Below are 12,527 nucleotides of genomic sequence, written 5' to 3'. Positions count from 1 at the left end.
GAAGTATTGGTGAAAATTAGGCAGATCTAATCCTCCTCTATCCTTGGTTCTTTGTAGCGTTTTTAAGCTGATACGCGAGTAGTAATGCCATGCCATTACTAACAAGTGCAGACGCGTTACTATTTTTCAACACATAGACAGCTGAAGCTGTCTTCAGCATACCGGGAGCTACACAGGCAGTGCTGCTCATTGGCTGAGGAAGAATAAAGTAGTCAGGATAAACCAATTACATCACCGATTTAAGATGGCATAGCATCAAGATACTATGGCAATCTCTGTGAGGAAACTGTTGAATGTCACAGGTGCTGCTAAGAAGCCACCAAAGCCAGATTGCAATGTAAATGCTGTCTCCAGGTGGAAAACAGAACACCCAATTGTTCTGTAAATAGTTTGGAATGGTTCTGAAAATTTCTTTTTTTAGGTAAATAGTTGCATATAACTTTGCAAAAGTTTTGTAAACCACAAGTTTTAAACTTGTGCATAGAGTTTTTTAAATGTACAATTTATATTTGCATTTGAACTTTTGAAAATGATTCGTTAAACATGTTTGTGGTTATTACAGTAAGAACTTTTGTCTGAACATAGATGCATTAATCAGTTGTGTTAATACAGTATATTAAAATGAAAAAATAACTATAAAACTAGATGTGAGGTTGTGCTGAAAAGAATGATACCAAACAAGACAAGATGAACAGCTTCTGAACCTGAAATGTAGAGTAGATGTAGATGTAGATGATGTAGAGGTCAATGTAGTCAGAAAATGGCCAATTATACAATGGACCTCAGAGGGTTAAACTTTTTTATAAAGTAATGCAATTGTTACTTTTCCTAGTAATTGTTTACTTTCATAATATTGTAAGTTAGTTACTAACTCAGTTACCCCCCTCCCGCCCCACTCACCATCCGTCTCTTTCTTCTGCTCTTAATCAGTACTGTAGTGCAGAACAAAAACGAGTCCAGACAGATGCCTGCACCCACACACACACAGATACCCCCCCCCCCCACACACACACACACACACAGACACACACAGACACATACACACACACACACACACAGAGACACATATAAAAATGAGACAGCTTCTAGAGGCAATTGTCAGGCCTAAGGCCGACTCAGAGAAAAAGCACTCAAATGTAGGATACAGACGGAGGCACTGGTAAACGTTTAGTAACCAAATTTATTTAGAGAAACAAGTGAATGTACAAGACAAGTAAACCGTCAACTGTGGGAATGAACATAAACTATAAATAATGCAAAACTGTGAAGTACATATGCAACCTGAGCTATGAAAGCAATCAGAGAAACTTGAACAGTGAAAATGACACTTCTATGACTTTGTGGCCAAAAAGGGTGTAGACATACTGGATGGCTGGTTCATGGGGATTCCCTGATATGGAAATAAGATAAGTTCAGGTATTGTTCCAGGAAAATGCTGGCTGACTGTGGTTTAGAGTGTTCCTTTGATGCTTACTTGCTGCAGGTGGAGGAGTAGCATGGAGGGGAGAATTGTCCGAGTGAGTGGGGAGGAATCCAGAACTCCCGAAGCTGAGGCAGGGAGGCAGGTGGGTGCATAGGGAGAGCAAAGCCATGGCTGAGAAAACTGTCTAGAAGTCCTGCCTCTGAATGAAGCTTTTCTGGGGAAGGTTTGCAATTGGACAGTTACTATAAATGAGTATCACAAGGTGAGACAATGCAATTCACTTAAGCGGTTCACAAATACTATTGTGGCCTACAATAACTTTGGTTAGCTGAGACTCTGGTGAAGAGGAGTGGAGAGTGCTGTTGTTATATGTCAACAGATGAAATGAATGGCCCCTCCCAGAGGTGGAACTGCTGACTCTGTGGAAAACACCGAAACTCACCCGGATCATGACGGCAACAAGACAACAAGCATCAGCGCCATGTTACGCTAACTGTTAGTAGTTCAACGATCGAGTGAAGATCCACCACTCTGGTTAGTAGTGGCTTCATTAAAGCATAAGGAACAGGTAAGTGATCATCAGCAGAGTAAAAAAAAAGGTGGGGAAACAAAAATATCTTAGAGAAAAGAAAAGGTTTGCCTGTTTTAAACTTTGTTCTGTTATTAAAAGGATTCACAGCATCATGATTAAATATTTATGATTAAATTAGCAAAAAAGAAGATCATCAAGGGTCCTAAAGACTGAACGACAGCTTGAGATACAAAGAGAGTCCACCTTTGTGTGTTAATGCGTGACAGATCCCAATAGAACAAACTCATAGTTGTGCCTGTGGCTGCTGTGGAATATACACTACACCACCGGAGGACACTCTGTGTTCTTAGCTTCTTAAAAGTTTACATGTTTTGACCTGTCTTAAGAAGACAAACAGCTACGCTCTGGAATAAAACACTCACGTGGGTGTAGTTGAATGAGTCTCTACCCTGTTGTTGTTCCTCAGTAAAGAGAGACGCACAGACGATCAGACTGAGCTCAGACCAAACTAGCAGCTTCCTCTGAGTGAGTCCAGCTACAGGAGAGAAAAGTGGAAAACTCCAACACTGCTGCTTCAAGCTGCTGACGCTCCACACACTGAATGTGAGTTTGAGCAAAAACACGACTCAAAGGAAGTTTCAGTGAAGGTCGTAGAGGAGGGAGGGCAGCCAGGACTGACTGCACTTCCTGTCTGCTGTTTTCAGCTTCACTCACAGACTCAATGGCTTCCAGATCAGAGGAGGATCTCTGCTGTCAGGTATGTCGGGAGGTCTTCAGTATTCCCATTGTTCTTTTATGTAGCTACAGCTTCTATAAAGACTGTCTGAAGGGAGAGTGGAAAGAGAAAAGTTAGTACATATATGAGCCACTTATAAACCTGGCTTTAAAGAACTACTCATATTTTAATATTAGATCAAATTAACTTGAGAAAATGCACATTGCAGTTTTTTAATCAATGCATTTATTAAGTTTTTTAAAAAAAAAAAAGCTATCCAAACCTGCCTGGCCCTATTTTAAAAGGTATTTTAAAAAGTAAGTGACTCCCCTCACCCGGTTAGGGAAAAGTCAACAATCTTCGGTCGACGCGGGTGGCCTTGAATGAGGGGAGAGAGAGTCACAACAAATAGTCTTATTATCTAGGGGAGAATGTTGTCATTCCCGTCAGCTTTTGCCTTGAGCATCCAGCTGGTGCCTGGGGGGGGCGCATGAGACGAAGATGGTAGTTGTTTTGGTTAGTGCGAACAAACCAATTTTACAGTAGGTCTAATGTCCGTCACTGGTCACCAGGTCTCATCGTTCAATGTCCTCCATCGAGAGTGTCGCCAGACACACGACACAACCGACCATAGAGTATCCGACAGGGAACGTCTCCACAGGACAATCGGGATAATTCTTCTTTTGTTTTTTAGAGAACAAGTCTGGGAGAGTCTCTTAGGGTTAGAGAATAAGCAAGACTATACAAGACATGAGAAGCCAAGCAGGAAAGATAAGGAAGAGGGAGAAAGTGCGACAGCCAAGAGAAGAGAAGTGTTTCGGGACCTGGAAAACTTGTCATGATTAATGGAACCTTGAATTCTGCTTACTGCTGGCAACCTTTACTATTTAAATTTAAATATTTTAAATTGAAATTAATTAATGGTAGGACTTCTTTGAGCAGTCTTGTTGGAATGGGGTCTAAAATACATATTGATGGTTTGGAAGAAGTAATTACTAGAGATTTGAAGAAAAAGAATAAATAAATATCAATGTATTTGAAAACAGCTACACAACAGACAGTCGGTGTCATAAGCCACTGCCTCTGTTCAAACATGGTCATTAACAGTGGACATAGATAACTTCTTTCACTAGTCTTTTAAACCATCTGTCTTCTCTGTCCAAAATGATTCCAGCATTCAGCTGTCTGCCATCTATAATCCAGTTTTGAGATCCCTTCCCAGACGCCTTAATGCCATTCACATCCTTGGCCATTTGACCAAAGTATCACATGATAGGGTGGGGCTAGCTTTCACAATGGATTCACCCAAAACCTTGGCTGATTGTGACCTACACCTGTTTTAACACATTGGCTCATGTGATTATGTAGAGAATCAGTAGCGGAGTGTGGGAGTATCCCTTTTGGGGAAAATCCCAAAGGACTTAAAATCTTGGACTGCTCACATATTGCTCTTAGGACTCAAGAAACTTCTTTGATGAGAGATTAAATGCCCTAAATCGTCCATTAGTTATGGTGCAATAGGTGTAGGCTGCTGGGGGATTCCCATCATGTACGGAGTATTACTGCCAGAGGGGCCCGGAGGCCAGAAACTTGAAATGAACCTAAGAGCAGTAACCCAGATTGAAGGCGGAAGGAATGTTTTAACAAGGTTTATATAACTAATACAATGGTAACATTTTGCAGCTTGTGCTTTGTGCTGGGAAGAGGGGGGAGGGGCGGTAGTTACACTCTCAGTAGCACAGGAACAGAGCCGGAGGGAGAGAGAGAGAGAGAGAGCAAGGGACAACAACGTCACATTAGAAAGGTATAGTAATCATCCACAACTATTTTCAGTTGCAGATGATAAAGGATTCAGAAAGTTTATTCATGCAGGCCCATATGACAGAGAATATGCATCTTCTTTCAGTTTTGATATTTTAATTTATATTTAATTGTGTTGTGGTTTGCAGTGTTTTGTGTTGTTTCACTTTAAATTTGTTTAAAAGGAAAAAGCTGAAAATTTAAATAGTTAAAAGTTGAAATGTAAATAGTTGTTGTTTGTATTATATGATTTATTTAATACATTTTATGTGGAGTGAATAAATAAAAGTATATTTATGGTGGCCCCTACAGACAAAGCACGTACAAACTCAGAAGCACATAAAAACTCAAAACACGTACAAAACAGAAATGCTCCAGGATGTTAGGGCGCAGTGTTGAGCTTTTGTTATTTAGTGGCTAGAGAAGCCAGCAAGTACCAACGACCGGATTTGGTGTGTGGTAGTAACAGGTCAATTAACTTTTTTTAAAAAAATTATTTGAATATATATGAATGCTTGTGTACAAATACACAAACAATACAAACATGCTTTCAATTGTGTAATTTAAGTGATCTAGGTAGCTCTGTTATGAAGTTCAGTTAACGCTAGAAATGTGTTTTGGAGTTTGTACGTGTTTTGTCTCTAGGGGCCACCGCATATATTTATATATAAACATATATAAATAAAACAACTTTTTTTACATTAGTAATTCCTTTTGTGCATAATTTAATATTATTGTTAATAATAAATTAATTAAAGCAACAAAACAACCTGAAGAGCCGGTTCGGAGCCGAAAGAGCCGGTTCTCTAAAAAGAGACGGAAATCCCATCACTAACCCTGTCTTAACCCTCCCCTCAGACCAATCAGTTGCAGCAGATAAACACCCTTCCCTGAGCCTGGTTCTGCTGGAGGTTTCTTACTGTTAAAATAGATTTTTAACTTCCCACATTTACCAAAGCGCTTGCTCATAAGGGGTCTAAGATTGTTGTTTTTTTTTCTCTGTTGTTTTATTGCAAGGTCTACCTTATAATAAAAAGTAGACCCTGCAATGTGTCTGAACAAAAAAATTTAGCAAACAATTAAAAATAATTCTACAAAAAAAATGAAAAAAAATTAAGAACTTACATTACTATGTTCTTACAGGAGAGAGATCAGAAAACTTCAGGGACTCTCTGCAGTCTGCACTCTGAGGAGCTCAAAATCTTCTGTCTGGACCATCAGCAGACTCTGTGTCTCGTTTGCTGTGTTTTAGCACAACACTCCAATCACAGATTCACACCCATCAATGAAGCTGCACAACAACACAAGAAGGAACTTCAGGAAACTCTGGAGCCCTTAAAGGAGAAGTTAAAGGTTTGTGAAGAAGTTCAAGTGAAGTTTGATCAAACAGCAGAACACATTAAGGTCCAGGCCCGACACACAGAGAGGCAGATTAAGGAGCAGTTTAAGAAGCTTCACCAGTTTCTAGCAGAGGAAGAGGGGGTCAGGCTGGCTGCACTGAGGGAGGAAGAGGAGCAGAAGAGTGGGATAATGAAGGAGAAGATCGAGGCTCTGAGCAGAGAGATAACAGCTCTTTCAGACACAGTCAGAGCCACAGAGGAGGAGCTGAGAGCTGAAGACGTCTCATTCCTGCACAACTACAAGGCTGCAGTGGAAAGAGTCCAGCGCTGCCCCCTGCTGGATGATCCACAGCTGCCCTCAGGAGCTCTGATAGACCAGGCCAAACACCTGGGCAACCTGACCTTCAACATCTGGAACAACATGAAGGACATGGTCTCCTACACTCCTCTCATTCTGGACCCAAACACTGCAAACCCAGACCTCATCCTGTCCGAAGATCTGACCAGTGTGAGAGGAGGAGGAGAGAGGCAGCAGCTTCCTGATAATCCAGAGAGAACTAATTGGTTTTACTCTGTCCTGGGCTCTGAGGGCTTTAACTCAGGGACTCACAGCTGGGATGTCGAGGTTGGAGACAGTACATATTGGGACCTAGGTGTGTTGACAAAGTCTATGGGGAGGAAGAAAGAGTTATGGTCTGAATTATGGAGAATAGAGTTATTTGAAAGCAAATACTCAGCACACTCACCATCAGCTCCTCTCACTGCGCTCTCAGTACAGAAGAAGCTCCAGAGGATCAGAGTGAATCTGAACTGGAACAGAAGAAAGCTGTCGTTCTCTGATCCTGATACTAACACACACATTCACACCTTCAGAAACACTTTCACTGAGAAAATGTTTCCATATATTCGCACTCGTGAAGAAGTGAAGGTGTTGCCGTTAAAAGTGTCAGTGTCATGGAGCAGATGAGTTAGGGATGATTATATTTCTAATGTCGTTTTCTGTCAGTGAAATGTACATTGGGTCCAGATGTAATAATACACCCAGTCTAACAGAAGGTTCACATATGAATGTATTTATGAATGATTTAAAAAGTGAAAACTCAGCACAGGGTTAAAAATCAGCTTGAGTTGTTACTCAGAGAGTGAATACAAACCTCAGATGAAAAAAATAATAATTTAATTCATAATTAAACTGGTTAATGTAAATGAATGGAACTCCTGCCGCATTAAATGATATTAAAAAAATATATAGCAAGGATATGTAGTAGACAATCAGGATTCAATTAAACTTTATATATATTGTTCTATAATGTGAAAGAAAAAGGCATTTTAATCCAAATATAAATATTCAGTTTATTTCTTTTGTGCTTTTAAAAAAAATAAAATAACGGAAAACATGTGCCACCATTACGTGTTTAAAATACAAAATCTGAGTAACTCTATTCTGTTACAGTTACCGTTTAAAAAGGTTTTATATATTCTAAGGTTGTATGTATTCTGTAGAATACAGTTACTTCGTTGAAATAAATGGATTACTCGGCGGTATTTTCCTGTTTCATATTGTGGTGTTACGGTTGCCATGATTACAGGGTGACGCTGTCTCTCTGCGTGTTTCCTGGGTGAGAGAGGCCTTTTTGTTGATGTTGTTGTGCTAAGCTAATAGGCAGAATGCTACAGGTATAGCTCTAAAGAATGTAGAATCATAGGCAGTGTAGTCCGTGCTGCAGGGAGAATGGACTGCCATACCCGTTAAGTGTCTGTGAGCGAGGGAGGGAGAAAAAGGAAAAGTACGAGCTGTCATCGAGCAGAAACGGGAGCTGGAAGCATGTAAATATAATAATAACCACTGCAGCCAAGAAGAGAGCCTGACGAGCCCAGTTGTAAGTAAGCTATTAAGACTCGACTGTACACCGTGTTCGTGTTTTCCTCCAAAACAATAAGTTCTGTTGGAGCAGCCTTTCAACGCCTCTCTCTGTCTCTCGCTAGCAAAGTTGACCCACACAACAAAGTAAAGCTATTTTTCAGCTACGAGCCCGAGAAGGACCCGACGCATTAGCCAGAGGTCCCTTTACTACGGTTCGAAGCCACAGACCTTCAGTAACAGTAATAAATCACAGCAATAGTACATTCATGTAATTGTAGTTGTAAAAAGCATGATAATATATTAAGTAATCCAAAGTATTCAGAATACGTTACAAAATACATTTTGGGGCATGTATTCTGTAATCTGTAGTGGAATATGTTTTAAAAGTAACCTTCCCAACACTGCATATAAGGATTACAGTATATTTAAAAAGTGTTTTTCTTTTTGTTTAATTTTAAAATATATTTTCATAAAAATATGTATTTACATAATATAAAATGAAAGACAATGAAAATATTTTGCTAACAGATCAACTGAAAACGCCATTGCTACAATGGCGGGCGTTACACTAGGCTGCTCTTTGTTGACTTTACTCGACTCTACTTCTAATAAGATACTCCTGGACAGACTAATAGTAAAACTGCTGGATATCGGACTTCCTTCTACAACGTGCCACTAGATTATAGACTTTTGCTCAGACCATGTACAGAAAGTTAGAGTGGGACCTCATCTTTCCTCTGCCCTTAGCCAGCTACCTACCTGCACTTTTTGGGGGGCAATAATAACAATAATAATAATATAATACTGATAATGATAACAATGTGCAATAAAAATACACTCATTCCTTTAATTTATTAAGTCATTAATTTGCTTATACATTTCTTGCACCTTAAAAAAATCCACTTCAAGTTAAGTTACTGTGTTGTGTTGTCTTGCTTTGTGTTGTGCGCACTGCCAATGATGGACAGTTTCCAATTTTGTTGTAGTATTGTACTAGGTATGACTGTGCAATGGCAATAAAGAGTTGTCTTATCTTCTCTGATTCACTGTTCAGTTGTCCTGCTGTACATAAAAGGAAATACAGGAATAAAATGTAATTGTATGTGAAAAAAAGTAAATGGTATGAAACATTCCAGGTGTAGACATAAGTCACTTTAGACTAATTTGATCAAAATTGTCTGTTTTTAGATACCAGTAATTAAATTGTTAATTGTGTATGTGTGTAATTTTGCATCTTTTAACATTAAGTCACAACACACATTCATATTACAACACCATAAACCACATGACAAGCAACTGGGGTGGGTAAGGGGGTGAGAGGTGAGCTAAAGTAGCCACGGGCATCCAGCCAAGTGCTATTAATCCAGCGCTGGGACTTACACCTGCCGTCTGACTTCTGCGATAAGCGTTTGAAGGCATTTGGAACAGTATAAAGGGTGTCAATTGCAATCAGGGATCAGTTGATCAAATGTTAGTGTGTACATGCACCTGGCTGCTTTCACTGCAAAACATAAGCACGCAGCCTGGCTGAGGCGTTTTTTCATTAGAGACCAGAGAAGGGAAAACACTTGGAGTAAAGAGAAGGAGATACATAAAGTGACATTTAATGCAAAAGAGACTTTAGAGATGGTCATTTAGCCTGTGTCTCACCAAGTTGCAGGACTCATTTGAAGAAGGTGTGAGCTTTGATCAGGAGTCTGACACAGATTGCTCGGTGCAGTCTTCCACATCTGTGAGTGTCTCTAAAACTCTGAAAGTGGATAGGACTCTGAGTATCCTGGTCATCCTAACAGTGAGTGGACATTGAAGAATGGGCTAGTCTGGTCTCTATCTCATGCTCATGCGAGATGCTTGATTGGAGGGCCCATAACATATAACTCATCAGAAACTGATTTGATACTACAGAAGAGGTTCCAGAGGATCAGAGTGAATCTGGACTGGAACGGAGGAAAGCTGTGGTTCTCACTCACAGGATATTTCCATACATTCTCCTTATGGATGACGTCAAAAGATCACCCGTGAAGGTGTCAGTGCAGCAGATCACTTCAGGATAATCTCATATCTAAAGTTGATTCCTGCCAGTGCACCTGCTGTAGTTTTATGTCTTGATGCATGGTCAATCATCCAGTTAAGGGAATCCCAAAAACCTGAATGTATCGTTTTCAGTAGGGGGAACATTTAGTCACTCATCCAAGTTGACCCCAAAACAGTGATTCTGTTCAGGTGATGTAGAGACAGACAAAATGACGAACCAACTGGACATAGTGGTGGCAGACAAACTGAAGAAGATGGCTATAGTGATAGACATAGCAATACCAAATGACAGAAAGGGAGAAGGAACCTGAGAAGCTTGAGAAATACCAAGGACTCTTAGAAGAGCTTGAGAAGATGTGGAGGGTGACAGTAACTGTGGTCCCAGTAAAGCAAATAATATTTATTATATATAACTGTCAAATTCTAGATGGGGGTCCCCAAGCTAAAATCTACTACCTCCATCATCCATTCTGGGGTCCAAACATTTTAAATGAATCGACAAAAGCATTTTCTTTCATTTCTATTTAACATTTTATTAACCTTACATATTTTTCTTATGTAACTACTGACCAGTTATTCATATGCCCAATAAATCTTCTTCTGAACAGAAAAGTGCAATCCAGTTCAAGTAGTAATATTAAACAGAAAACAATTTAACAATGAAATTATGCAATAATCTAAACCATATTTACTGCACATAAAACCAATATTGAGGTACCTTGATGAATGCTCAATCATCCAGGTAAGTAAATCCCAAGAAGTTCAGTTCAATTCAATCTTATTTATATAGCGCCAAATCACAGCAACAGTCACCCCAAGGCATATTGTGAGGTAGACCATACAATAATACATACAGAGAAAAACCCAACAGTTATATGACCCCTTATGAGTAAGAAAAAAAATCCCTTTTAACAGGAAGAAACCTCCGGCTTTCACTTCAGTGGGAGAAATTTGCATAGACATCTCTGCAGCTAGCATTTCAAACTTTGGTTGAAATGAGGTCAGTGCAATTCTTGCCAATGTCGTGCCTAGTTTGGCATGACATTTGCAAGCAGTAGCCGCATAGACATCAGTAGTTTTTCCTCACTCTCACGTCCTCGTGTGATGGATTGTCGTCATCTTCATCTAAACTAAGTGCTGGTTGACTATTTTCATTCTCTCCCTCGGTTTGCTCTGGTTCAACCTGGAAAGGTTGAACAGAAGCCATTTCTAGTGCGCTGCTAACTGTGAACTCGATGCGGGGCAACCATATGACGTCACTACCCAGAGTGCATTGAGAAGCAAGTAACAATGGTGGCCTACTGGTAAATCGGTTTTATATAAATGTGCTTAAAAGGAAAATGTTTGGTGTATTTTAATACCACATACATGTTATTGAAAGCACAGTGCATATTTTAGTGCAAACATGTGTTAATAGCCGGGGTTCCCTTTAAACTTGAATGCAAATGTTTGTTAGTCAGCTGTGAGCGAATTTTGTCTATTCATCTTTAAGTGTCTGATTTTCATAGACCACTTTGCATATTTTTGGCAAAGACATCTTGTTTTACTCACTCATCTGTGTCATCATTGTACTGTCAGCAAGCGCAAGCTCCCAAGATAGTAACTTAGCAACCCATGTTGAAGGGCGTGCGTAGGTTGTTCTTCTTTGCCATCGTTTTGGCGGCTGGTGGCACAATACCACCTCCAGCTAGCTTGGAGTGTGGACCAGAAAGCCCCACATTACTGCCCATTGCACCTTTTCAAAAGTCAGCCACAGCAGCCGGTAGGAATAAAATATCTAACTATATAGTAAATAAGAAAAAGCTTTGTGGTCTGGACAAAACCGTTTTGGGGTTGGGGGTTGGGGATCCCTGTTCTAGATTGTTGCTCTAAATGCATATTTAAAATGTAATGCAATAAGGCAAAATTAACCCTGTCTTGTCTGACAGCTTTTGGTGTGTGTGAGAGAAAGTGAGCGAGTGCCATTGTATAATTTATATATTGTATAATGAATATATAAAGTATATATAAATTATAGTTTTTGTATCTTGTCTATTCACTGTAAAATTACAGGCATATGTTGTATTAAAAATACAATTAATTTAACTTTTAAATTTAAAAATGTTTTTCTAGAAAGAAAATGCTAAGGATTCAAAATTATAGAGTTGTCATAGCTATAGTGTTTCATCATGTTTACTAGCTTTCAAATATTTTATTTATTGTCACCATCAACTTTGATCTTCAAAGTGTGAGGCTTTGCAGGAACCAATAGAAATAAAATTATTGTAATTATTTTGAGTATTAAAATTATTTATTAAGTAATTGATAAATTATAGTTAACTTAAAAATAAAATGAAAAAAAAAGGTTAGTGCTGATTTTAACATCCACGTAGATACTAAAAGCAACAGCCTCAACATGGCATTTAACCTGTTAATAATAAACTCCGCTGGCTTCTCTCACAATGAAAATAATCCACCTAACACTTTAACCCCAGGCTGTTTCTCAGTAGGTGTACTTCTTTCTACTTGTGACGTCAGTCACCTGTACTGTTCCAATGATTGTAAATTAAAGTATGCTCAGAATGCCCACATGTGTTATTGTTCTACAAGCATTGGTCATGACTTGTGTGTGTGCTTGGTTCAGCCAAGCATATCAGGATGCCTTTTGTTCAAAACTCATTATTGGATATGTCTGAGCCTGACGTCAGAAACCCCCTCTAGGCTTCGTCACTCAGTGGAAGTATCAGATATAATTTATCTAGATGATTTCCAACTTGTTTTTTATTTTTGTGTTTTATTTGTTGCTGAGCAAACCTTTTTGGCTGAGACTGAAGTTAAGC

At 39.2% G+C, this 12,527-nt stretch overlaps 1 protein-coding gene across 1 annotated transcript; it reads left to right on the top strand.

Annotated features, from left to right (window-relative positions):
• The first annotated feature begins 2,006 nt into the window (after positions 1 to 2,006).
• LOC146521159 (nuclear factor 7, brain-like) lies at positions 2,007 to 8,716 on the top strand. The gene is made up of 3 exons (XM_085154480.1): positions 2,007 to 2,558; positions 2,660 to 2,712; positions 5,614 to 8,716. The coding sequence occupies exons 2-3, from the start codon at positions 2,677 to 2,679 to the stop codon at positions 6,775 to 6,777; spliced, it is 1,200 nt and encodes a 399-aa protein (XP_085010606.1). The 5' UTR covers positions 2,007 to 2,558; positions 2,660 to 2,676; the 3' UTR covers positions 6,778 to 8,716.
• Positions 8,717 to 12,527: the final 3,811 nt, after the last annotated feature.

The sequence above is a fragment of the Neolamprologus multifasciatus genome, chromosome 3 (genome assembly GCF_963576455.1).
Source record: "Neolamprologus multifasciatus chromosome 3, fNeoMul1.2, whole genome shotgun sequence".
Taxonomy (NCBI): domain Eukaryota; kingdom Metazoa; phylum Chordata; class Actinopteri; order Cichliformes; family Cichlidae; genus Neolamprologus; species Neolamprologus multifasciatus.
This window is presented reverse-complemented; position numbering and strand designations above follow the sequence as displayed.